General features: G+C 52.6%; 1 protein-coding gene across 1 annotated transcript in view; it reads right to left on the bottom strand.

Moving 5' to 3' along the window:
• Nucleotides 1-3,591: 3,591 nt before the first annotated feature.
• MAST1 (microtubule associated serine/threonine kinase 1) overlaps nt 3,592-26,783 on the bottom strand; it is a 92,277-nt gene continuing 69,085 nt past the window's right edge. The window contains exons 14-26 of the mRNA XM_048488372.1: nt 26,582-26,714; nt 23,069-23,234; nt 21,027-21,128; nt 20,164-20,286; nt 17,428-17,537; nt 14,277-14,440; nt 13,087-13,355; nt 10,726-10,929; nt 8,947-9,176; nt 7,944-8,066; nt 7,686-7,822; nt 6,749-6,936; nt 3,592-6,656 (exon numbers count right to left, since the gene is read on the bottom strand). Of these exons, the coding sequence (XP_048344329.1) occupies nt 5,554-6,656; nt 6,749-6,936; nt 7,686-7,822; nt 7,944-8,066; nt 8,947-9,176; nt 10,726-10,929; nt 13,087-13,355; nt 14,277-14,440; nt 17,428-17,537; nt 20,164-20,286; nt 21,027-21,128; nt 23,069-23,234; nt 26,582-26,714 (3,052 nt within the window). The 3' untranslated portion in view covers nt 3,592-5,553. The remainder of the gene's footprint in view (nt 6,657-6,748; nt 6,937-7,685; nt 7,823-7,943; nt 8,067-8,946; nt 9,177-10,725; nt 10,930-13,086; nt 13,356-14,276; nt 14,441-17,427; nt 17,538-20,163; nt 20,287-21,026; nt 21,129-23,068; nt 23,235-26,581; nt 26,715-26,783) is intronic.

The following is a 26,783-nucleotide window of genomic DNA, read 5'->3' as shown; positions in this document are numbered from 1 at the left end:
TTTTGCAGCACACTACTCTGAGCGTGAGCAATTTCTGCTCTGCGCGGGGCAGAAAGAAGGTGCCGTTTCTTCAGCGTCAGAAATGACGCGCGCTGAAGGGACGTTGGAGAGCAGAGTCGGGGCGGCTGCGTTGTTGCCGCCCGGACTCGTGGGGAGCACCGCTGGACCACGCGCTATTTGGGGGCAGTAGGCACAGCAAACGGTAAGTGGGGAAAGGGCCTTTGTCTGATACCAATGAAGGGAGCTTTTACTGTCGAAAGCTCATCCCCCCCCCCCCCGAATCTTGTTGGTTTCTAAAGTGCCCCTGGACTCAACTCTAGCTAGAAGAAAGGCCGCTAACAAACCTGTTTCCCCAGGCAGTCCTCCACTTATGCTTAGCAGGGGCAACTCTTATAATCATATTTTATAGCATCAACTGGATCGAGGCCTTCCTGACAGTCAAGGCTATTTGGCAGTGGAGTACGCTGCCTCGGAGGGTGGCAGAGTCTCCTTCTTTGGAGGTTTTTAAACAGAGACTGGATTGGCCATGCTGGCAGGGGCTGATAGGAATTGCAGTCCATAACATCTGGAGTGCCAAAGGTTCGCCACCACGGAGTTAGGGAGTGCTTTGATTGTGTGTTCCTGCATGGAAGGGGGTTGGACTGGATGACCGTTGGCGTCTCTTCCAACTCTAGGATTCTATCAGGATTCCCTACCCTTCCTCCCAATCCTGCTCTTCTTGGCTTCTTTTTCTGGAATTCCTGTGATGGGATCAGAAACTCCTGACTCTTTTGGCTCCCAACTTCACCTTTTGGGTGGCTGCCGGTGGTCCTGACACCCACGCATCACATCTGAGGGACAGGCTACCATCTGAGTGGGGTGAGCGAAGGCGAGTCAGCCAACTGTGCCACGGTCAGTGGCTCCCAGATCAACTCTGGCTCAAGAAACAACACTAAAGACACAGAAAAGCGAAGAACCAGGCAAGCTGTACAGGTTGGTTTATTAACATGACGTGCCCGCCTTAGTCGGCTGGCAAGGAGTTACAAAGGCCACAGGTCACACCTGCAGACAAGAAAATGGCGGCTGCTCGCTTCTGATCTCCTGGTGCGGGCAGCGGGTGACAGGCTGATGACCACAATACACAACAGATGTCAATCCGGTGGGGGTCCCTCATCCAGCTCTGGCACAAGTTGGATCTTGAGAAGCGCAGCATCTTGCACAAGGCTCCAGATTGGGAAAGAAGGTCTTAATATCTTTATCTTAAGGATAAATCTTTCCGTGGCCTCTCCTTTCCAGGTGAAGAGTTGCGCTCCCTTCGGTTTTCAGATGACGCTACATCTGAAAGCCTGTGTGGTTAAGAGTAGATGGACTCTAATCTAGAGAACTGGGTTTGATTCCCCACTCCTCCACATGAGTGGCAGGCGCTTATCCGGCAAACTGGATTTGTTCCCCTGCTCCTGCACATGAAGCCTGCTGGGTGACCTTGGGCCCATCACAGGTCTGTTGTGGGGAGAGGAAGGGAAAGGAGTTTGTAAGCCACTTTGGGGCTCCTACAAGAGAGAAAGGAAGGGTATAAATCCAAACTCCTCCTTTTCATCTTGTAGACTCACCCACCCAGTTTGCTCTTCCGCAGCAGCTGCAGCATCACACGGGAGGAATTTGGGGAGAGAATGCACGTGGAGCTGCACCATTTGTCCCAGCAATTCCCGGTGCACCCACCGCAGCCCACCTACTGTGACTTTTTCAAGTATTGGACACACACACTCATGCACGCGCACACACAGAAACCTGTATGCTTCAATCCGTGGCAAGCAGGCGGCCGGTTGTCCAAGCTTCACTTGGGCCCCTGCGTGGAAGGACATGTTTGAGATGAAACACCACATTGGTTCGGAGAGTTCGGAGGAAGAGCTGACTTTGCCCTGAAATTCTCCATGAAGGCTCACCCTGCCCAGAAGCAGCAAGCAAATCCAACATCTCTGGGTCCGGCTCTCTGTAGGAAACCAAGCTGGGCAGGTCAGCTGTTGTAGGGACAAGAGGAACCATATTTGCGGGAGGCATTTGCCATTGGCTTGGAATTGCATAGACTCTCTCTCCCTTTAGAGGGAACGGGAATGGGAGAACGCCATCAGGAAAAGCTGTGAGAGATGGACCAGGCAGAAGTAGCAACAGTGCAGTAAAGTTACCGTCTGGACCGCATTTGGTGCCGTCCTAATGGGCACGCTGTGGTCACATTTGGGCGGGACTGTCCAGTTGTAGGCTTTGACTCAAAGTTACCTGCTTTCCCAAGGTCTCCAGGAAAAGGGTCATAAGCAAAAGGAGGAAAAGCTATGAGTTCTCGTAGCCCAAACCCCCGACCACGGCTTCCTCTCTCTGATCTTCAAGAACCAGAGGCACCAGGTACATACACACACACACAAACACACACAAACACACATCTACAAGATAGATGTGCCAGCAGAGCTGGATATGAGAACTGTTGATTTTTAGATGATGCCTGGAGATATCCCAGAATAACCACTGATCCAGGAGTATCCCTGGGTAACCCATGCCCCTGGGCACACGCCAATTGGTCACCGGCGGGGGGGTGGCGGCGGCGCAGGGAGCCGGTCATGTCCTGGATGTCATTTTTGCCCGGTAAGCCACTGCACTGATCTCTAGATCAAAGAGACCAGATCCCCTGGAGAAAACGGATGCTGCATAGTGGGGGCTCTGTGGCATCATATCTGGCTGAGGTCACTCCTCAAACTCCGCCTTCCCCCAGGCTCCACCCCCCAAATCTTCCGTTGTTTTCCTCTTGCTAGGCTTCACCTCCCTCTGTCAGGACCCTGAAAGACAATTTCAGGTGGCAAACCGAGTCACTCTACTAGTTTAGCTTTGGGGGGGGGGGGTTGCCATGAAGTCATAGCTGACTTACAGCGACCCTTGGGGTCTTGAAGGCAAGAGGCCTTCAGAGGTGGTTTGCCACTGCCTGCCCCAACGTCACAACTCCAGTATTCCTTGGAGACCTCCCTTCCAGAATCTAGCCAGGACTGACCCTGTTTAGCGTCCAAGATCTGACAAAACCAGGCCAAGCTGGGGTTCTTCAGGTAGAGCACTAGCAGAATGAATTTCGAGGCCTTCAGCACCTTACAGACTAGCAACATTTCTCAGGGGGGTAAGCTTTTGTGAGCTCAGCTTGCTTTGACTCACAAAGTTTATCCCTTGGAAAATGTTGGTCTCTAAGGAAAATACAGTGGAACCTTGGTTTTCATTGCCTTTGGTTTTCATCGGTTTCGGTTTTCATTGATTTTTTTCAGTGAAAATTTGTCTCAGTTTTCATCGATTTGCCTCGGTTTTCATCAATTTGCAGTCAGGTGCAGGGGTTGTGGAGAAAAATCACCCGGACAAAGCTTTCACAGGCCGTGTCTGCAACTTGTTTAATGACAAAGTCTTGCCACATTTCAGACAAATCTTAAAGAGGCGTCAGAAACAGACCTCTTTGGACAGCTTTCTGGTGCGACATTGGTCCACTGGCTCTGAAGCTGGTCCTAGTGTTATTGTTTGTTACTGTTTTCAGCATTAAACACTATGTTTGTTCACCAAAAATGTGTCTTTGGTATGTTTTTTTGAGTGCCTAGAACAGATTAATTGGATGTACATTGATTCCTATGGAAAAGTTGGCCTTGGTTTTCATCGGTTTCGGTTTTCATCGATTCTTTTCGGACAGATTACCAACGAAAACCGAGGTTCCACTGCAAGGTTGACCTGGACTTGAAATTTGTTCGGGTGTCCCAATAACCCTAAATTGTTAACTGAACCATGTTTCACTGCTGCCGGGCTCCTAAATACCAAAAAGCTGACTGACAACCCAGTTGTGGGCCAATTCGCTCACTTGCTCATTCATTCATACTTCTCTTTCAAACCATGTTTATGGCCGGTCTGAAGAACAGCTTCGGGGCACCTGCTGCTCTAGCGTTTTTGAAGCTAAGTGCGGGGTGGGTCAGATCAATCGCTGGACTGCTAGGAAACACCCCCCCACACACACATCTAAACTGTTCTGGAGTTTCCTAGATAGGCTACACACAAGGACAACAACAGTCAAATAATAAATAAGCAGCAGTTTGGAAACCCCCCCCCCCCCCCCAAAAAAAAATGGGCTTGCTCCTTTACCACCAGGAGCTCAGAAGGCAACATTGGAGACCTCTTCTTCAAATCAACTTTAATCATGAAGGTTTCGGGAAGCGGTTGAACTCACGGTCCCAAGCTTCGCTGGCGAGCATGATTCGCTGAGCTCAAATGGAAAATATGGGGCTCACAAAGAGGCCTGCGAGGAAGGGGGGCAGCCGTCAGGAGAGGACAACATCTGGGGAGGCGGTACACGTTCTTTCAGGGATCACTGAGGCCAGCACAGAACACTTTGGCTGCTGTGAACATCAAGAAAGCATCCCCGCCCACGGCTTCAGTTGGAATCTGAGGCCCACTGGTATGAATTCCTTGGATGAGCCGGTTGTTCCTCATGGGTCATGTCTGTCGTCGTCCCCCCCCCCCCCATCCTGCCTTTCTTGGGACCTGCAAAGCACTGCCGGACCTTTCTATCCTCATGGGATGGCTTGTCGGGGACTTTTCAAAGGCTGGAAGCAAGGTAGCTGTTTCCCTCAGATCCAAATCCTAGCTCTCGTTGTCTTTGGAACACGATTACAAGCTCGGGAGCTGACGGACGGCCCAACCGGTTTGGCTAGAAGTGCCACTCTGATATTTCAGTGGCCCATTTTAGCAGGATGTCACAACTGCCACCTCATTTCCTCGGGGGTCACTGGGAAAGCAAAACAACAGATTCACGGCTTCTGCCGTTCTCTCAACTCCCCGGTTCGGCACACGCTCGCTCCGGTTGCGAAGGACGGTGCTTTCTCTCGTTCGCCTACATAGTGATGCTGCCTCGGCCCCGGGGCACTCTGCCGCGCCAAAAGCCCAATGAATCCACAATAAATTCACCCGAAGAGCTGGGCACGGCCGGCTTTGCACGCCAAGATCCCGATGCGAGAAGAACGGGATGTTGGTTTTTGCACGTTTGCGAAGTTAAAAATCTTCTCCGTCCAACCTTAGGTTTTCTAAACATCTTCTAAACGCTTAATATTGTTTTCCTACGGATCCATTCCCTTGAACGAGGACCCTGAATAATCGGTGGGAAGGGGGGGGGGGAGTGATCACAGTATTAACCTTTTCATGTATAGCATAGTCTTGTTCATATATATATATATAATATATATATATATTTATATTTATATAAATAATATAATATAATATATATATAGAGAGATATGTATAGGTACTTTACAAGGCCTAACACAGGACATGCCATTCACAGGGAGATGGCTATGGGAGGGGATGTTTGTGTGAGTGTGTGGGGGGGAGGGAGGGGGTGTTACTGCCTCTGCTCTTCGTATGTACAAATCGGTCAAGGCCGAGCCTTCCAGCGCAAACCACGTGGCCCAGGGCAACCCTACGAGCACTGAGCTGGAAGGCAAAGAGTCGGAAGGGGTTTGAGGGATGCAGTGCGGGCGGCTGGTACGATTAGAAAGGCGACCCCCCGATCCTTCAGTGCGCGGCCCCCTTTTTTTCCAGCGCAGGGGGCGAGGGCCGGGGGGCGTCTCCGGCACATTTGCCCCCTGACCCCAACACAGGCACCTCTTCTTTGCCCCGCTTCCCCTTCACCTCCGGCGAGGTCCGCTTCAGTCCGTTCTTGGTCCCCTCCGGGCACAGGCAGCTGGGGGTCTTGGCGCAGATCCCCAGGGTGGTGTGCTCTTCCACCACCTCCAAGATCCACTTCTCCTTGGGGGACCCGGCCTTGTCTTGGGAAGGGTCCAAGGCAAGCTCACCCGGCGGACCGCACTCCTGGCTCTCCTTGGGCTCCAGGACGATCGGGACGGGCCCCCGTGGGGCCACTTCAGCCTCGACACTGCCCTTCCGGCCTTGCTCGTGCTCCTGAACGGGGCTCAGGGCTTTCGCGAGGGTCCGATTTGCTCCTGCAAACGCCTCCTCCGTTTGCACAGCTTGGCTCCTTCGGCAGTCTCCGAGCAGAGCTTCCGACCCCCTAGCTTTGCTGCTGGTCTCCATGATGATGTCCCCTTCGGCCGCCCCGAAATTCAGCGGGGATTCCTGCCGGCCGAGGCGCCGGGTGGCCAGCGGCTTGGGAGCGCCGGACTCGCTGGGGCTCTCCCCATCCGACTCAGCCAGGCTGTGGAGGCCGGGCTCGCCGTAGAAGTCTTTGCGGTATTCCGAGTGCACCACCTCCAGGCTGTGCTTCCGCACCACCACCTTCTTCTCCGAGCCCAGCGGGGAGCCGAGCTTCTCTGCCGACTGCACCCGCTTCAGGAGGGGCGAGCGAGGGGGCTCGGCGCTCTTGGGGCGGGGCCGCACCACGGGTGGCGAGGAGTGCAGCTTGGCCGGGAAGCTCTGGGTGGTGTTGGAGCTGCCCACGGTGTGGCCGGGCAGGGGTGGCGGTGAGGACTGCGTAGGGGAGGGGGTGTGCGCCAGAGGGGAGAGAGGGATGTTCCCGGCTGACTTGCAGCGGGCAGAGCGGTACTGCCGGTGCAGCTTTGGGGAGAGGCCGTGTAGAGTGCTGGGGCGCATGTGGTGCGACGACGTGGCCGGCGAGTTGGGGGTGCTGGAGGCAGGGGAGCTGCTCTGCGAAGAAGCACCTGTGCGGGGGACAAAGAGAAGAACGGTTGCCGCTCCTCCCCATGGAAGCAGACGGCCCCTCCGCCGCCTCCCACCGTCCCGGGCTCCCTACCGAGATAGGCAGAGTCAGGAGTGGAGCGCAGGCTCTGGGTGGGCGAGCGGGCACCCAAGCCGTGGGTGGGCGAGCCCGGCAGACTGTCGCTGGAGGACAACGAGCGGTTCAGTGATGACAAACTGCGGCTGGTGTGCAGCAAGTTCGACTGCTTGGTGATCTTGCGGAACAAGGAGCTGCGCTTCTTGCTGCTGGAGAAGGAAGGAAAAGAATGGGGGGCGGGGCTTTAGTCAGAGGCGTCCATTCTCTCAGCGTGCTTTGCTCCATGACTAGAATGGCCCCCTGCCTCCGAGCCCCCCTCCCTCCTGCATTTCCCTTGGACACACGCAAAGCTGCCGTGTACCAAATCAGACCATTGGGGTCCATCAAGGTCAGTATTGCCTACTCTGGCCAGCAGCTGCGCTCCAGGGTCTCCGGCGGAGGTTTTTCACGCCGGAGATGCTGAGGATCAAACTTAGGACCGTGCCCATTCCAAGCAGATGCTCTGCCACTAAGCCACGGACCCTCCCCTGAAAGGAACTCTCACATGTAGCCACCTTCTGCAGATTTAGACCCTCAGCCCACCAAGATCAGCATTGTCTACTCAGACTGGCAGCTGCTCTCCAGGGTTTCAGGCAGTGGCGCTTTCTGTCTCCTCCTCCCTGGTCCTGCTAATTTTCGGCACTGAAGATAGAACCCGGGGCCTTCTGCCTGCCGAGCAGAGGCTAAGCCACTGAGCCACCCCCACCCGCACCCCCAAAGCAGCTTTCTACTGAATCAAGCCCTTGACCCACCAGGGTCAGTATTGCCTACTCTGACTGGCAGCAGTCTTTCACATCATCTGGTCCTTTCGACCAGGATGGAACGCCGGGATTTGAACCTGGCACCTTTGGTATGCGACTCAGATGCTCCACCTGTGAGATACGGCCCCGCCTCCCTTTCGCCGCCCCCCCCTCACCTCTCCTGTCCTTCTTTGCTGGCACTCCTCTTGTTCCGCCTGGCCATCTTGGACTTGTAGCTGCTCTTGCGGGCCGGCCCGATCCGGATGGAGGTGTTCTCAAAGGGGGTGGTGGTCACCAGCACCTTATTCCCGCTCTGGAGAAGGGGAGAGGGACGGGGCTGTGAGACTGAAGAACAAGCCCCCCCGGGGCAGGTGGCAGAGCATGAACAAGCCCCCCCGGGTAGAGCACCCACCGCCCCGCCCACGGGCACATACCTTCAGGATGAGTTCCACCACTTCTGTGTGCACCAGCCCGTGCACGGGCTCGCCGTTGACGTGGGTGATGAGGTCCCCTGCGCACAGACCCGCCTCGTGAGCCGGACCGCCTTCCTCCACGTGCTGCCGGGAAAAGACACAGAGCTTGTCATGATCAGCCACGGTTCGATCCTGCCATGTGTCCCCTCCCGCCGGGGACCTGGGCACCTGCTCCTGTCCAAGCCACCCCTTCTTCCCCATTTCTCAGTCCTGTTATCAGCTCCTGAGGCACCTGCTATTGCAGCTCCCTCCTCCATGTGGAATGTAGCTTGTTTTGACCCAGGTGGGGCTCACAAGGTCTCCTGGGAAGTGTAGTTCCCACCAGGCCGTTTTAAGCCTCAATTGAACAGGCCGCTTTTCCAGCCTGCACTTTCAGGCTGAACGAAGGCAAGTGTGGGGTGATGGGGCGGGGGAGCTGTGAGGAAGGGGATTTCCTGCCCCCCAGGCATGCGCCCGGTGCCTTGCGCCCCCCTGGTAGCTCCGCCTCTGGTCTAAATGCTCATTTCCTGATCCTGTTTCTTCGGAACTCTCTCAACCCCAACTACCTCGCAAGGTGTCTGTTGTGGGGAGAAGAAGGAAAAGGAGTTTGCAGGCCACCTTGAGTCTCCTTACAGGAGAGAAAGATGAGGTATAAATCCAAACTACTACTCCTCCTCCCCCCCTCCTCCCCCCTCCCCCCCCTCCTCCTCCTCCTCTTCTTCTTCTGTACACTCCAACACATGCCAGCTGGGTGACCTTGGGCTAGTCACAGTTCTTTGGAGCTCTCACAGCCCCACCCTCCTCACAGGGTGTTGTGAGAGGAGAAGGAAAAGGAGTTTGTAGGCCACCTTGAGTCTCCTTACAGGAGAGAAAGACGGGGGATAAATCCAAACTCTTCTGCTCTTCTTCTTTACCTGTACAGTCCCCCCCACGGCGCTGCTTGAGCGCCACCTGCCCAGAGGTTTCTCATACCAGGCATGCTTACCCAGACAATATGATGCACGCTGTAGACGTCACTGTCCCCCATGTACACTCGGATGGCGCGCAGCGTGAAGCCATACTTCTTCCCAGAGCGCTGGATGGTGATGGGCGAGCGAAGGCTGGTGACCGCTGGCGAATAGTCTCGGGACGGTGAGGAATCTCGAGAGGACGGGTTGGAGGAAAGTGACCGGGGAGACATGGGGCTAGCCAGCGGAGAGCTGCTGTGCTGTTCCACTGTTGGGGAAAAAAGGATGAGGAGTCAGTAGGAAGACCTCCGCAGGTGCACGGCATAAACACTGACTGGCCCCTCTGGCCTCCCCGGAAGGACGAAAGAACTCGGGAGTCCAGCCTCCTGCGCTTCCCTGCTCTAGCCCACTGCTGCTCTCTGGTCCCCACAGCCAGACTAGGGGAGGCCTCTGAACTCGGAGGACTCGGCTGCTCCCCAGCCTGTTGACAGCAAGGCCACGCCAGAGAGGGCTTGTTTCGGGGCCAAAAGAGGGTGCTGGGCCTGCAGTTTTGAGAGCAATACTTTGGGGCGAGTGTCCAGCAAAGCAGGAATGAGCTTTCCTGGTTGTCCCGAAGGCAAGTGAGGCTGTGGATATGTTTTGAGCTGAAGAGGGAAATCGGTGCCTGGCTACGGCGCCTCCGCAGGACCTTCCCCAGCTCAGTTTTAGAACAAGAAGAAGAGTTTGGATTTATTCCCCACCTTTCTCTCTTGTAGGGAGACTCAAGGTGGCTGACAAGCTCCTTTCCCTCCCTCTCCCCACAACAGACACACCCGGTGAGGTAGGGGCTGACAGAGTTCTGAGAGAACTGTGACTAGCCCAAGGTCACCCAGCAGGAATGTAGGAGTGCGGAAACACACCTGGTTCACCAGATAAGCCTCCGCCACTCAGGTGGAGGAGTGGGGAATCAAACCCGGTTCTCCAGATTAGAATCCACCTGCTCCGAACCAGTACACCATGTTGGCTCTCTTTAGGCGCACAGCACCAACTGTCCACATCCATCCAGCGACTCTAAGCCATGGAATGTGGCACAAAATCTGGCTTCCCCAGAATCTCACATTTCATGTGAAATGAAAAGGAAGGTTCTAGTCCTTTCCAGTTTTGAAGAGATGCTTCGAAAAGCACGGACAAGAGCGGGTGAAATCCCAGAAGCCAGCGGGAATGGCTGCACGGGGGGCGGGGGGGAGGGGAATGTTCAGTGCCCTGGTTAACTCCTTTCTTTTCGCAAAAGTAGAAGAAGTAGAACAAATTATGCAAAACGGCAGGATCCGCACAACAGTCATGCAAAACAAAAGATATTGTGCAAAGGCGCATCGTTTGCATAATTTATGCGGATTGCGGAATTCCCTCTTTTTCTGGCGGCAGGGTCTTCACAGCAGAATACACATAGCCCCCAGCAGCTATGTGACTTATAGTGGGGGGAGGGGGGTTGCAGCATGCGGGGTAACGAGGCATCGATCTGCTAGAAGGCCTGTTTAGGGGAGGAGGAAAAAGCCTGTCGGGACAGAGAGTGTGGGGATAAAACGCCCTTGCGGGGCTGGACAGTGTCCATCAGAATGCCCCCTTGGAATCAGGCTGGTCAGGAGGAGGGGGTGGAGTTCTGTGCATGGTGCGTGAAACACGGGGAGGACACTGTGGGAAAAGAGGGGGGTGGGAGGGGGCTGGGAGGGCAGTCTTTCTGGAGGTCAAACTCAAAGCGTGACGGGATGGCTGCTTTGCTTGTCAGCCTGGGGGGCAGATGTACGGTGGTGGGGGGGGCAAGAGGAGGAGGCCCGTACCTGTGGGGATAATGACGGACAGCGCAGTAGCTGAGGCGGATTTGATGACCTTGCCCCCAGTGCGGGGGCTGCGCTTCTCAGCCGTAGAGTCCCCTGAGAACTGTTGGTGCCGGGCCCGACGCAGCACCAAGTCATTGGTAGCTTTGGGGGCTGATGGGTCCAGCTCCTTTGGGGGCTGCAGCTCACCCGCTTTTGATTTATTGCCTAGTGGGGAGTGGAGAGAGAGGGGTGATGACGCCAGCCCTGCATCACAGGAGCCCCCGCCGGGGACCCTCGGGATCCACCTCAGGCACTGCCCGCCCGCCCCAAGACCTCTCAAGGGCTCTGCCCACGCGGCCCCTTTCCTTCTCAAACAGCTGCCAGACGTCTCGCCTCTCAGGGGAACTCGACCTGGCCGTACCTTCTCAACATGGAGAGAATGTGTGCGGGGCGGGGGTCGTTTCGTGTACCCTGGCAGGAGGTCAGAGACCACGGGCTCAAATCCCGATTTGGCCAAGAACCTCACAAGTACAGCGGGAAAAGGAAAACGGAAAGTATGGCTACCCAGCGCCCTGCAAGCTGAATGGGCCCGGCAAACCTGAGATCGCTAATGCCAAGTTACCCGTTCTTGTGACTGGCGATCCGAGCCCACGGATCAGTAAAGCAGCACTGGGGCACCCTTGGGGGTTGGGGGATTGAAGCGACACAGCTGGGGCATCCAGGATGTCAGGTCAGGCCGTGTCGCCTGGGAGATGGCTACCCCCTACCTTCGTAGCCAAAACCAGCGAGCTGGCAGGGAGCCAGGCAAAAGAGGCCATGAGCCCCATCTTCATCCCCCTCCCTCTGAAAAGGCTATGGGGGAGGCAAGGGGCTAGTGGCTCTATGCTGTCCACTGCGGGGCCCGTGTGCCACGAATACGAGAACCCGACTGCTTCACCCTTTGTTCTCCTGAGAGCATAGCTCTATTGCACAAAGCTGTGTTGTTACACACCTTGCACATTTTAGGCGTTTCGTGACATCTGCAGCTACGACACCCCCAACAAAACTTGGAAACAATCTCACACGGCTATATTCTGAGCATAACAGGACTGCTTCTGACCTCAGCCCCGTGCCGGCAGCACCCAAATCCCAACCCTACAGAATGCAGATGGGAGAAAGGGATCTTCCTGCCACTTTCTTTTCTCAAGGAAGAAATAAGCATCCTCCAAACATCGGTGGAGGGTAATGGGGTACGACCCCCAAAGAACAGTTATAACCAGGGGGCAAATGTCCACAAGCTGCAGCCATTTAGTCACAGTAAATTGCCCCCCCTTCTCCTCCCCGCCCCCCCCCGCCCCCCCCATACACTGACTTCAAGACCTGGTGCAAAAAAAATTGTTTGGTCATGGTGGGGGAGAACGGCCACCCATTTGGAAGGGGGGCTCAGATTTTGCGTCAGGCTACATTTTCCTTAGATATGCCTCTGGTTATAACTGCCCCCCCCCCCCCAAACACACACACAAACCCTGATAAAAGAAAATAGTCAGCGAGATGACTACCCGTTACTGGAGAGAGCTCCGCACATGCTTTAGTGCACAGGGGGACCCCTCCACTCGAATGCAAAGCACAAAGTAAAAGGAAGCAAAGGTAGCCCCAAACAGGAGACGGAGAGATCTGACCCACGGAACATCCCACTGACTGGGAAGATCTGCAGCTGACGGTCCACAGTGAAGACTGGACCCTGCACGAGTGGCAGGATTAGTGGGGAGGGACTCCACATTTTGATCTCCTGCCTCATACAACAAAAATATTTATGGCCCAGGCCCGTACCCAATGTTTGCTCCTGACACCGAACCAACCAGGCAGCGCAGAACACAACGGCAAGAGGTGTTGCCCCCAAGGAAACGACAGAAAGAGAGAGAAGAGAAAGAGAGCGAGCGAGCATCTTCGAGGCACCAAAACCTGGCTGCCGCAAGTGCTAGGAAAACGGAATTCCCCTGCCGCTGTCAGCTGAACCAAGAGTCCCCAGCACCAGCTGGCAAGGATTTCGTGATGGCGCGTCTACCGGAAGGCCTTTGTGAGTCGAACGTCTGCTTGAGGTTCACAATAAAATTAAAAGGGAGCCTGGGATGTTGGAACCTTTCGGTAGAAATCTTAATGCTTCAGGGCGTGTCGCGCCCTCTTCTTCTCTCTCTCCCCCCAAGAGGTGTGAAGTTTCCTTCCGGGCCCAAATGAAGATCCCCACAAAGGAGGCGGGAGGGGCAGAAGGATTTTTTTCTTCTTACCCGCACTTAGGGCATTGCCCACTTTTCCTATCACAGTCTCTGACCGTCACTCCCTCGACCTGCCAGCGTGGCAGCTTTTCCTAAGAGGCTCTCTCACCTGACCTTCGGCACTGCTCACCTGCCTCAACCTCCCCAGCGACAGGACCCTGCCCCAGATTGGCAGTCGCTCCTTCCTTGCTCTCCTTGTTTTCGGCCTGCAGGGTGGCCCCTGAAGCCACATTTTCGGCAGGAGCCTTCACGGGCCCCTTGGCCAGCGTCTCACTATCCGTTTCCAGGGGCACAGCAAAGCGGTTGGTGTCCATCAAGGCGGAGAAGCGCCGCCGTGCGCCAAGAGGGGGGCTGGAGTCGCTCTCCGGGTAGGACGACTCGGAGGCAGAGAGGCGTTTCCTGCAAGACAGAAGCAAGCAGCTAAAACTCAAAAGCCACCCCAAGGCCCAAACCTGAGCCAAACTCTTGGCTGGGGCTCAATTGAGATCTGTTGTCCAATCAACTACAGCGGTGGTCCCCAATATGGTACTTCATGGCACTTGGGGGCTCCTCTCTGGGCCCCCACCAAATGTTTTTAGAAAATAGGCAGGGCCAGGTGTGCCTTTGGCCCAGCGAGGCATCTGCTCGGCCCCTGGAGCTTTGATTGGCTGTGCAGGTAGTCTAAAACATAAGCTACAGCCATCGCAGAACAAGGATCTTCACTGTGCAACTGAAGGCAAGGTGGGGCAGCCATTTTGCAGCCAGCTCCGCCCCCTGAAGCCGCCATTTTGTGACACCCACAGACTCAAAGAGGTTTTGACACCCCTGAAAAACAGGCTTGGAGAATTCAAATTTTCAGCGGGAGCTGAAGCTATTTTTGAGGCTTTCCTCTGTCCGACGTGTTACTGTAAAAATGAATGAAAAAGAAAATAATAGATGGAGAAAGACAGTTCCATCCCCCCCCCCCCCACACACCCAAAAGCTTTCATTTGTCAATCTGGATAATGTCACATCTCCTTCAATGCCTCAGCAAAGCTCTGATGGTTTTGTAAAATGCCCAGTTCTTTAAACATTAATAACTGGATCAAAACAAATGCATTAATCAAGGCTTTAAAGACGACAAATTAATCAGGCCTTTAAAAATCAGCCGACATGGATAAACCTCCCCGTGGGCATGTGAATTAATGTTACGGAGGGGGCTTTCTGAGCGGAGAGACGGAAGGTGCGGCTGCATCCCTTCAACATCTCAGAAACCCCGTGTTTATCTCTCGGACGGAAGACCACTTCCTCCGTCTCTAGGAAAGAAGCTGCCGTGGCAGGAATCCACAGAGGGAGACTCACATCTCCGGCGAGTTCGTGCGCCAGCTTTTGTCCCGAAGCGTGAAGCTGCCCAAGCTCTCTCGCTTCCCCATCTTCTCGTCCTTGTGCTTGTTGCTCTGGTCTCGCTTTGTGACCACGGGCGCCTTCTGCTCATGTTGGGACAGGTGCTCCATACTGCTGTACACCTGGGAGCAGGACGGGACAGGTAAAAAGAGACTCGAGCGACCGGACTCGAGTCTAGGTCTTCGCCCGCACAGAACGCGGCTGCCCTCTGAAACCATCTTTTACGATACTATGGATTCCGGAAACGACGTTTTCAACGGCCACAACTACTGTGTTTCTCCAAAAATAAGACAGGGTCTTATATTACTTTTTGCTCCAAAAGATGCGTTAGGGCTTATTTTCAGGGGATGCCTTATTTTTTTCCATGATTTTGCGACCCCCACATGACCAGATCAGCTGCTCCGGGGAATCTGTAACTAGGGCTTATTTTTGGAGTAGGGCTTATATTTCAAGCATCATAAGAACATAAGAACATAAGAACAAGCCAGCTGGATCAGACCAAAGTCCATCTAGTCCAGCTCTCTGCTACTCGCAGTGGCCCACCAGGTGCCTTTGGGAGCTCACGTGCAGGAGGTGAAAGCAAGGGCCTGCTGCGGCTGTTGCTCCCGATCACCTGGTCTGCTAAGGCATTTGCAATCTCAGATCAAGAAGGATCAAGATTGGGAGCCATAGATCAACTTCCCCTCCATAAATCTGTCCAAACCCTTTTTAAAGCTATCCAGGTTAGTGGCCATCACCACCTCCTGTGGCAGCGTATTCCAAACACCAATCACACCTTGCGTGAAGAAGTGTTTCCTTTTATTAGTCCTAATTCTTCCCCCCAGCATTTTCAATGGATGACCCCTGGTTCTCGTATTGTGAGAAAGAGAGAAAAATTTCTCTCTGTCAACATTTTCTACCCCATGCATAATTTTGTAGACTTCAATCATATCCCTCCTCAGCCGCCTCCTCTCCAAACTAAAGAGTCCCAAACGCTGCAGCCTCTCCTCATAGGGAAGGTGCTCCAGTCCCTCAATCATCCTCGTTGCCCTTCTCTGCCCTTTTTCTATCTCCTCAATATCCTTTTTGAGATGCGGCGACCAGAACTGGACACAGGACTCCAAGTGCAGTCGCACCACGGCTTTATATAAGGGCATGACAATCTTTGCAGTTTTATTCTCAGTTCCTTTCCTAATGATCCCCAGCATAGAGTTTGCCTTTTTTACAGCTGCCATGCATTGAGTTGACATTCCCATGGAACATCCTCCAAAAAATCCCCAAAAATCATGCTAGGGCTTATTTTCGGGGTAGGTCTTATTTTCAGGGAAACACGGTAAATGGCAAATTAACTTGAGGCACTACTGTTCTCTAAATCTGCTGCCCATTTGTACATGCAAATGCCTTCATCTTTGTATTGTCGAAGGCGTTCACGGCCGGAATCACTGGGGTGTTGCGGGGATTCCGGGCTGTATGGTCGTGTTCCGGTAGCATTTTCTCCTGACGTTTCGCCTGCATCTGTGGCCGCCATACAGCCCGGAAACCCCACAACACCCCAGCATTTATCTTTGTATGTGCAGAGTGGTTGACAGGCAGTGTGGTACAGTAGTTAGAGCATCAGACCAGGATGTGTGAATTCCCATTCTGCCTTGGAAGCCCACTGGGCACCTCTGGCCCAGGCACTCCCTCATTATGCATTAATTTATGCAAAATGTATGCAAAATTATGCATGGGGTAGAAAATGTTGACAGAGAGACATTTTTCTCTCTTTCTCACAATACTAGAACCAGGGGGCATTCATTGAAAATGCTGGGGGGAAGAATTAAGACTAATAAAAATAAACACTTCTTCACGCAACGTGTGATTGGTGTTTGGAATATGCTGCCCCAGGAGGTGGCGATGGCCACTAACCTGGATAGCTTTAAAAGGGGCTTGGACAGATTTATGGAGAAGTCGATTTATGGCTACCAATCTTGATCCTCCTTGATCTGAGATTGCAAATGCCTTAGCAGACCAGGTGCTCGGGAGCAGCAGCAGCAGCAGAAGGCCATTGCTTTCACATCCTGCCTGTGAGCTCCCAAAGGCACCTGGTGGGCCACTGAGTAACAGAGTGCTGGACTAGATGGACTCTGGTCTGATCCAGCAGGCTAGTTCTTATGTTCTTATGTTCTCACCGCCCACCCTACTCCGCAGAGGATAGAATGCAAGAGAGGAGAGAAATGTGGTAAGTTCCTTTGGATTCTCCCTGGGGAGAAAAGTGGGGGTAAACTCATCTAAATAGATACTAAACATCAGGAAAAAACTTCCTGACAGTGGAATGCACTACCTCACAGAGTGGTGGAGCCTCCCTCTTTGGAGGTTTTTAAACAGAGGCTGGATGGCCATCTGTCAGGAGTGCTTTGATTGTGTCTTCTTGCATTGCAGGGGGTTGGACTGGATGGCCCTTGGGGTCTCTTCCAACTCTATAATTCTATGATACATAATACACTGGGGGGAGAGGGGGGAATTGATGAAGGGAGTTTTGACTCTTAAAAACTTATAACCCCTAAATCTTGTCAAATTCTAAGATGCTACTGCAGGGGTCTTCAAACTCTGACCCTCCAGATGTTCATAGACTACAATTCCCATGAGCCTGACCACTTGGCCATGCTGGCAGGGTTAAGATCAGATGTACTCTAATCTGGAGAACCTGGTTTGATTCCCCGCTCTGCCACTTGAGCTGTGCAGGCTTATCTGGGGAACTAGATTAGCCTGTGCACTCCAACACATGCCAGCTGGGTGACCTTGGGTTAGTCACAGTTCTTCAGAGCTCTCTGAGCCCCACCCTCCTCACAGGGTGTTTCTTGGGGGGCGGGGGGAGGGAAAGGAGATTGCAAGCCCCTTTGAGTCTCCTTACAGGAGAGAAAGAGGGGATATAAATCCAAACTTTTCTTCTTCTTCTCAAATCTAGTTTTTCTACACAGTTATCATCCGAAGCTTGAAAAAAGTTAAAAAAAAAGAACTGCCCCTTCTTAAATGAAGCGAAATTAGAAGCAGGGACCTTCCAGCTCCTGCTCTGTGGCTACTACCCCTACTCTCGTTTGCAAGACTAAACCACAACATTAAAACCAGTTGCAACAAGCGAGGACCCCACCTTGCTGAATCGGGGAGAGCAAGATGAGAACTGCCGGATCTCCACCGGTTCATCTTCTGTGGTGTCCTCGTCATCGTAGGAGGTGGTGTGGTGGTAGCGGTCAGAGCGGGCTGAGGAAGAGAAAAACCCTCTGAAGCTCACAGAATCCCTTGGCATTGTGTTGGGTGTCTCTCTCCATCCCAGCTAAGCCTGGCCCAAGCTGCGGAAGCAGGAACCCCTGAATGGGTCCAGAAAGAAGTGGGCTTCTCGGCCTTTTAAATAAGTCAGCAAACTGCTGTATTCATGTACTGGGGGCAACAATCCCATTTCAAATCGGAAGGCAACATATAAGAGCCAGCGTGGTGTAGTGGTTAAGAGCAGGTGAACTCTAATCTAGAGAACCGGGTTTGATTCCCCGCTCTGCCACTTGAGCTGTGGAGGCTTATCTGGGGAACCAGTTTAGCTTGTGCACTCCAGCACATGCCAGCTGGGTGACCTTGGGCTAGTCACAGTTCTTCGGAGCTCTCTCAACCCCACCTACCTCACAGGGTGTTTGTTGATGGGGGGGGGAGGGAGAAGGGAAAGGAGATTGTAAGCCTCTTTGAGTCTACTTTCAGGAGAGAAAGGGGGGGATATAAATCCAAACTCTTCTTCTAAAAAAGCAATATTGGAAACCAGGAGCCCACCAAGATTCCCAGGATATAAATCTTCAAGAATCAAAATTCCCTTTGTCAGGCACAATGAATCTGACACAAGCAGATTTTGATCCTTGAAATACCCTGGGATTTGTTGGTCTCTGTGGTGCTACCTTCAGGACCGCATTACCCCACACGTCCCAGCTTGACCTCTGCGCTCAGCAGAGGCCAATCTACTGGAGATCCCTGGCCCCTCAATGATGCGGCTGGCCTCCACTCGGGCCAGGGCCTTTACGGCTCTGGCCCCTGCCTGGTGGAACACTCTACCACCAGCTGCCCAGGCCCTGCGGGACCTTGGTGATTTCCGCAGGGCCTGTAAGACTGAGTTGTTCCTCCGGGCCTTTGGAGAAACCAGCCGCTGAGTGTGCCCCCCCCCCCCCCAGTCCATGGGTCCCCAAAGACATTGGGACCCACTATTGGGACATATGGGGCTCTAATGCCATCAAGACCATCTGCCCCCCCCTCCTTCTAAGGGGATTAGGTCAGGTGAGATGCCTTTTTAGGATACAATTCCTGTTTTATTATATTTATGGAAGTCGGATTTGATGATTTTATGTGTGGTTTTTATGCTGTACACTGCCCAGAGCCCTTCGGGGATGGGGCGGTATATTAAATAAATAAATAAATAATAATAAAATAATAATACTGGATTTGAACTGACCTCTTCTACTGCAGATCAACACAGCGGCCCTCTGAAAAGGGTTTCAGCTCAATCCCCTGGCAAAGAGAATGTCCAAATAGCAATAATGCCACTGGCTGGACAGATATTCTGGGTAATGTTGTTCCTCCAGAGAACCAACGGGTCTTGTCCTTTGGTGAATTTCCTGGGGCAGTGAGTCCCATTGAGGCTATTTTCCCTGCTTACCATTGCCACGGAAAATATACAGGCTCTGCAAGCCGCTGGTGAATGTCTCTAAGAAGGTAAAGAGGTGGCCGTGGGGAAGGGAGGCACAGAGGCAGCAGACGGCCTGTAAAGCAGAGTTGTTCCGCCGGGCCTTCTCTGCCGAGCCAGCCGGACATCCCTTTTCTGACTAAATCATTTGATTACGGCACGTGCATCCGTTTCTTTCTACGCTACCCCGTTAGGCTCCGTTTTTACACCATCTGTTTTGTAACTGTTCTTTTAAAACTATGTTATTTACGATGTTTGAAAATGTGTTATACGTTTATTATATTTATTATTGTTGTGAGCTGCCTTGAATCTTCGGAAATATGGTGGGATACAGATGTAAACAAATAAATAAATAAATGGTGGAAGATCATCACCAACCTTGCTCCATCAGTTAATGGAGTACTTGGAAGCCAAAAGGGGCGGCGCTTGCTGTCAAAATGCCACAGGAGTCTGCTGGTACCCTGAACACTAACTAGTTTTTTGTTGACTTTTTTCCTTTGCAGTGGGACCTTTCTCCTTCAGAGTGTAGGAATGCAGCCTAAAGACTGCCAAGGTCTCAAGGACTATAGCAGTGGTGGCGAACCTTTGGCACTCCAGATGTTATGGACTACAATTCCCATCAGCCCCTTCCAGCATGGCAATTGGCTATGCTGGAAGGGGCTGATGGGAATTGTAGTCCATAACATCTGGAGTGCCAAAGGTTCGCCACCACGGGACTAGAGTCAGGATAGCCTTTAAGGCAAAGTTCCCCAACTTTTTAAAGGCTGCGGGCACCTTTGCAATTTGGACAGGATGGTGAGTGACATCCCAAAACGGCAGCCACGGAAGCCGAGCCAAATTCAAAATGGACATTTCAGGAGGCAGAGCCAAATGGAATAACTCCCTCCTCACATACCCCAGGAAGAAGGAAATCCTAAAGAGGGAATGGAACCAGCACTGGTACAATTTCATACATACATAAAACCTTTATTAGGCATAAGGGAACAATTTCATTTGAATGAAGGAAGTCAGAAATGAACAATGGCCCCACCCATTGCCTGAAAAACTCAGGGGACCCCAAGGGAAATACTGGATGGCCTCGTGTTGGGGAACCCTGTTTTATGGAGTTACAGGACTCCTGTTTTGTTTAAATTCCCTTTTGCCAACACGGCTACCCCCTGTGATACTTGCTGTCAAAGTAGCTGGTATCTTCCTCCGACTCCAGGTGGGGGATGAACTCGGCCTTCTGTCTCAGCAGCCCGTTCCAATCGAGATCTTTGAAGAAGGAGTGCTGTTTCACTTCAAAGGCTCCACCTGCAAAATAATCAACACTGCTGTCCTCTCTGGGTGTGTGTGTGTCAAACTTGTGTGTGTGTGTGTGTGTGTGTGACCACTGGGGACAGGACAGACAGGCAAGGGTGTGTAGCGACAGGGTACTCTTGCCTGGAAAACAGTGATACACCTCCTAAACAGTGAAAATATGGCATGTCCCAAGTGCTTTGGGAGCTTTTCAAACCCAGTTGGTCAATAGTTTGGTGTCTTACGTTGAGAAATTTCATACATAGAAAACTAGGGAGTCCCTACAAGGGTCATCTCCTACAATCAGAGGCAGAACTACCAGGGGGCAGAGGGTGCACACTGCACCGGGCGCATGCCTGGGGGCAAGGGGTGGTGGAAAATCCCCCCCACGGCTCCCCCCCCCGCCCGCCCCATCCCCCCCCACTTACCCTAGTTCAGCCTGAAAGTGCAGGCTGGAAAAAGCGGCCTGTTCACTTGAGGCTGAAAACAGCCTGGTGGGAATTACGCTTCCCAGGAGACCTTGCGAGCCCCCAAGGTCTCCTGGGAAGTGTAGTTCCCACCAGGCTGTTTTCAGCCTCAAGTGAACAGGCCGCTTTTTCCAGCCTGCACTTTCAGGCTGAACTAGGGTAAGTGTGTGGGTGGGGGAGGGGCGCCGCCAGGGGGACACACACACACACACAGAGTGCGCACCGGGCGCAGTATGGCCCAGCTACGCCTCTGCCTACAATAGTCCATCTATCACTACCAGTCCTTACCTGCACCCAGACGCAGAAGGGGGCTGGTCTGCAGGAGGCAGGAGATGAGATGTTGGGAATCAGCAGGAAGTGCCTCTTCGCCTTCCGGCCACAGGATGTCATCTGAAAGTGGCAGAGCAAAGAGAAGACTCTTGGGAGAGTTCACATGTGGCAGGAGCCCGGAAAGTGGCGTCTTGCCCAGCTCCAGCTGAGAGAAGAGCCCCGTCAGGAACAGCTAATCCGGTGTTCTTGTGGTATGCGGGTTTTCTGCAACAGGTGACTTCGCCAAGGGAGAGACTGCGTTCGATTTTTAATCAGAGGGACTGTCTTTCTCACTAGGTGCCCATCTGACAGTGATGCCCTTCGCCAGAGTTTCTCCTCACTGTCTGCAGGTCTTTGTCTGTCACTGGAAGATATGCAGTGCGCCCCCCCCCCCCCCAGCTATTTTCCACAAGGGGTGCAGAACCGCTTTGTCACAAAGAACTTTTACAATCGGTCAGTTGGGTTCCAGTGTTTTGTTTTGTTTTAAATCAGTGTTGATGCAGTGGTTTCCATTTTGGTGTGTTTAAACCAATTTTTATTGCATCGATGGGCCGAAGCACCATTTTTGGGGCAAGGCAATTGACAACCAACCAACTCTCTGCTATCATGTGCTCAGGAGGAGCAGCAGCAGCAGCAGCAGAAGGCCACTGCTTTCACATCCTGCACGTGAGCTCCCAAAGGCACCTGGTGGGCCACTGCGAGGAGCAGAGTGCTGGACTAGATGGACTCTGCTCTGATCCAGCAGGCTCTTTCTTATGTTCTTATGTTCTTATGACAGGAGCCTGGCATTAACTGAGATCTGGCTTGTGTTTTGCTAACGGTGCTCACCTCTCTTTCATTTTCCCACTGTCTCCATGCCTATACTACGTGGTGGTTTAGAATGCCCTCTTACCAGTACTTCTGGTCTTGAAGCACAACAGCTAGTGCATTCCCGCGCAAAGCTCTGCCTGGGCATTTGGAAAGGAGGGAAGAAGGAGGGGCAGAGTGGTAAACATAGGCCGATTCTCCACTTAAAAAAAAATGCTGAGGCAAACCGCTCTTCTTTGAATCACCGCTTTTGAGCGCAAAGTCTTACTCCCCACCGCAGGAACGCACCTCCTGTCTTCTTTTTTAAAAACCCTTTTCTGTCCCCATTTTGCAGCAGGGCGCAAGGGCAGAGGGAGGGAAGGGAGCGTTTGGGGGCAGCCTCCGAAGCTTCCGTCTTGAAACCGGCAGTCACACCCCCGGGCTTCCCCCCTCTGCGCGGGGTGTTCAAAAAGGTGCTGTTCCATCCAGGAACAGAAATTCTGAACGCTGAGGGGGAAGGAGAGCGGAAGATTCGGGGTTGCTGCGCTGTCGCCACTGGCACAGTGGGGAGTGCAGCAGGACCCCGCGTTACTTGCCGCGAGTAGCGCGCAACAAAAGAGAAGTGGGGAAACGACCATATGTTGGGGATGTGGAAAGCCAGTGCCTTAGTACTGGCTTTCACTCTGTATGGCCAAAGCGTTGCCTGTCAATAAAGCTTCTGACCGAAATCGCGGAGTTCGTCATTGGTAACAGATCCGAGGCTTGACAGCAATTTTATAAAGGCTTCCAATCAATTGAGAAATAAATACTTATTGGTGCAGCCTAAATGTTATACCGATATCCCAGGAGGAAACAGGAGGGCATGCCAGTCAAAAGACGCCCCCATCCCAACAGTCCACACCCCGTTTCCCTTCTTTCTTTTCTCCAGTTTGGTACAACCACATCTCTGTCCTGGCTCAATCCCTTGTTCACAACCAGAAAAGCACAAGGGCTCCCTCGCCCCCTCAGCCACACCTCAAGCCAATTCTAAGACTGGTTAGTTGCTCTTGGCCTGGGGTCTGCAACCTGCGGCTCTCCAGATGTTCATGGACTACAAATCTCATCAGCCCCTGCCAGCACGGCCAGGGGCTGATGGGATTTGTAGTCCATGAACATCTGGAGAGCCGCAGGTTGCAGACCCCTGCTCTTGGCTGCACCGAAATGAGTAATGGGACTAACGTCCGCCTTCCACCTACCGGTGATGACTTGGCCAAACAGTTCTTCGGGCGTGTCTCCGAAAAAGGGTACGCAGCCCACCAGGAATTCGTATAGGATGATGCCCATCGCCCACCAATCCACCGGCTTCCCGTAGCCTTGGCGAAGGATTACTTCAGGGGCAATGTACTCCGGAGTGCCACAAACCTGTCAAAAGGCCAGTGTTCGTTTGGCTCGCTCAGATCTCGTGCTCAATTCTGGGGCAATTCTACTGAACTCTCTGGCAAATATGAGACTTCAGGTCTATACAGCCTCCAGGTAGCTGCAATGGGGACATGTGAGGACATTTGCACCAGGCGGCCCCCGTTGCGTCATGGGGGGGTGGAAAATCCCCCCACACTTTCGGGAAGGAGGGGCGTGGCTGGGCCTGGGTGTGCCGTGAGTATGCCACCAGGGACAAAACCTGCGCCTGTTGGGTGGCCTGGTGGGCCGACGGCGTGCTCTCCGTTTCGGGGAGCACACCCACAGCCCACCAGGCTGGCCGACGTCACGCAGTGGCGTAGGAGGTTAAGAGCTCGTGTATCTAATCTGGAGGAACCGGGTTTGATTCCCAGCTCTGCCGCTTGAGTTGTGGAGGCTTCTCTGGGGAATTCAGATTAGCCTGGGCACTCCCACACACGCCAGCTGGGTGACCTTGGGCTAGTCACAGCTTCTCAGAGCTCTCTCAGCCCCACCTACCTCACAGGGTGTTTGTTGTGAGGGGGGAAGGGCAAGGAGATTGTCAGCCCCTTTGAGTCTCCTGCAGGAGAGAAAGGGGGGATATAAATCCAAACTCTTCTCCTTCTTCCTCCTTCCCCCCCTCGCCCCGCCAGGCCCAACTGCCACCTAAGGTGAGTGGGGCGCCGAAGGCGGAATTATCAGAGTCTGCCCCGGGCTCCATTTTCCATAGCTATGCCACTGGGCGTAAAACCAATATTTTGATGATATCGTTGCTTTCTTTGCTGATCATGCCTGCTCTCCTGTAGCGTGAGCTCATACCAGATTCAACTATTGGTGAACTCTGATTGCACAAGGGTTTGCTTTTATCTTTGACAGCGAATTAAAAGTTAGGGCCATATTAGAGATTGCCTTTACTAAAAGGCAGCAGGCCAAGAGTTGTTAACAGTAAATTAGGCCAAGAGTTATGACTTATGTTTGGCCTCCTGATCTTGCTTCAGTTGACGAGCACGTATCAGATGTATTCTTAAGTGCACCTATTTGATTATCACATCAATTGTTAAGAACCAAGAATCTGTTTACGCAATCATCACATGCTGAAGTTAGAAGAGATTTAGCATAACAGATGACTGCTATTTTTCTCTAAAAATGTGTTGATGTGAGTGGCAGATCAGATTTCTGTGGCTGGAACTCCTAGAAGACTTTAGTTAAGATTTGCATGTCTGTAACTTGGGTTATACAAAATTTCCTCAAAGCTGGTTCTGGTGGGTTTTCCGGGCTGTGTGGCCGTGGTCTGGTGGATCTTGTTCCTAGGGTTTCGCCTGCATCTGTGGCTGGCATCTTCAGAGGTGTATCACAGAGAGAAGTCTGCTACGCACTGTGACACAAGACCCACCAGACCATGGCCACACAGCCCGGAAAACCCACCAGAACCACTTGAATCTGTGAAAGCCTTCGACAATAAATTCCTCAAAGCTGTGTGAGACAATAACCCGAAAGCTGGTTTGTTTACATTTTAATCTGGTTGAGAAATTGTAACAGCTTTGATAAATTTGGCACAGAGTTTTTGCAGTAGCTGTAGGGTTAATTTTCACATGTTTGTATTTTACTTCTTAACATCTAATAATATTTTTTCCCAGTACAAGATAAACCTCTCTGAAGGTTTTCTGTCTAGTTTGCTGGTGTCAGTTCTATGAACAGAATTCACATCTCACTCATTCGCGGTACTAAAAAAGTAAAGGTTGCAAGACAACTTTTATTTGATAGATCCTGGGGATATCTGAGGCTACCGTGTTTCCCCGAATATAAGACAGTGTCTTATATAAGACAGTGTCTTATATTATAAGACAGTGTCTTATATTATAAGACACTGTCTTATATCAATTTTCGCTCCCAAAGATGCGCTATGTCTTATTTTCAGGGGATGTCTTATTTTTCTGTGTTCTGTTCGTCAGGCATGCTTCCAAACAAAAACTTTGCTACGTCTTACTTTCGGGGGATGCCCTATATTTCGCACTTCAGCAAAACCTCTACTATGTCTTATTTTTAGGAGATGTCTTATATTCGAGGAAACAGGGTACATATTTTAACAGATTAACAGCCCAATTCAGAAAGGTGGGGCTACATCGGGGTGGTGGGTATTGTGCCCCGGGGGCGTGTCATTGGAATCTCCTGGGAAGTGTAGATCCCACTAGGTCGCTTTTTCAGCCTGAACTAAGGGGGGGGGCGGGGGCAAGGGGGGCGCCATGGGGAGGCACGGGGGGGAGGGGGGGAGGGCGCCATTTTGCCCTGGGCGCCATTTTCTCCCCCTACGCCACTGCGGGGACAACAATGCTTAGCACCACTCCACTTGCTCCAAAGGGTTTGCTGGTGCAGGGGCGCGCTGGCTTCAGAGCGAGATTCATTCCCACCCCCCTGGATTGGGCTGTAATTCTTATAGACGAATTATTCCAGATTCTCTGTTTGGAGGTAGGAGCAAAACATCTCATTCCATACCCGGTGTCACGCCTAAACAAGCAGCGCAGCAGCCTTACTAGGGTGGAAGGGAATCTAGAACCACATGTCAGTTCTTCCCAGTTCTGCAAATGGAGGATCCGCACAAACACAGACAAATAAAATAAGATATGCACAGAAGGAGAGGAGAGCGCACAGGTTTCTTCAGCCACAGAAATCCCCCTGATTAACTCCAGATTCCACGTCTCTTATTAAAGAATTTACTTCGTTCATTTGTGAATGAGCAGCAGTGGCGTAGGAGGTTAAGAGCTCGTGTATCTAATCTGGAGGAACCGGGTTTGATTCGCAGCTCTGCCGCCTGAGCTGTGGAGGCTTATCTGGGGAATTCAGATTAGCCTGTGCACTCCCACACACGCCAGCTGGGTGACCTTGGGCTAGTCACAGCTTCTCGGAGCTCTCTCAGCCCCACCCACCTCACAGGGTGTTTGTTGTGAGGGGGGAAGGGCAAGGAGATTGTCAGCCCATTTGAGTCTCCCGCAGGAGAGAAAGGGGGGATATAAATCCAAACTCCTCTTCTTCTTCTACCTCACAGGGTGTTTGTTGTGAGGGGGGAAGGGCAAGGAGATTGTCAGCCCCTTTGAGTCTCCTGCAGGAGAGAAAGGGGGGATATGAATCCAAACTCTTCTTCTTCTTGTATTGCCCGTAATTAGCAGTGCAATCCTACAAACACTTTTCTCAGAGTAAGGTGCACTAGACCTGTGTAGGTTACTGTGTAGGTTACTGAGTACCCCTTCTTTGGACTGCCCCACAAAACCTTGCAGCAGAATTTCTGCTCTAGAGACGTATACAGTCACAATCCCATGTTCACCCCGAGGGTCCCCCACCTGTTTATCCAGGAACTCCCGGGCGTCCTTTTCAATGTGGCCTTCATAGAGGTTGGTCGTGAGGCTCATGAGACCCATCTTGGAGAGACCGAAGTCTGTCAGCTTGATGTGTCCCATGGAAGTGATGAGGAGGCTGGGGAGGAAACGGAAGAATCAGAGAAGGCAGAGAACACATCATGACCAGCCCCTCGGCCAAGGAGTG

This window comes from Sphaerodactylus townsendi, linkage group LG03 (assembly GCF_021028975.2).
Source record: "Sphaerodactylus townsendi isolate TG3544 linkage group LG03, MPM_Stown_v2.3, whole genome shotgun sequence".
Classification (NCBI taxonomy): Eukaryota; Metazoa; Chordata; class Lepidosauria; order Squamata; family Sphaerodactylidae; genus Sphaerodactylus; species Sphaerodactylus townsendi.
The sequence above is the reverse complement of the archived record's forward strand: the minus strand, read 5'-3'. Positions and strand labels throughout refer to the sequence as shown.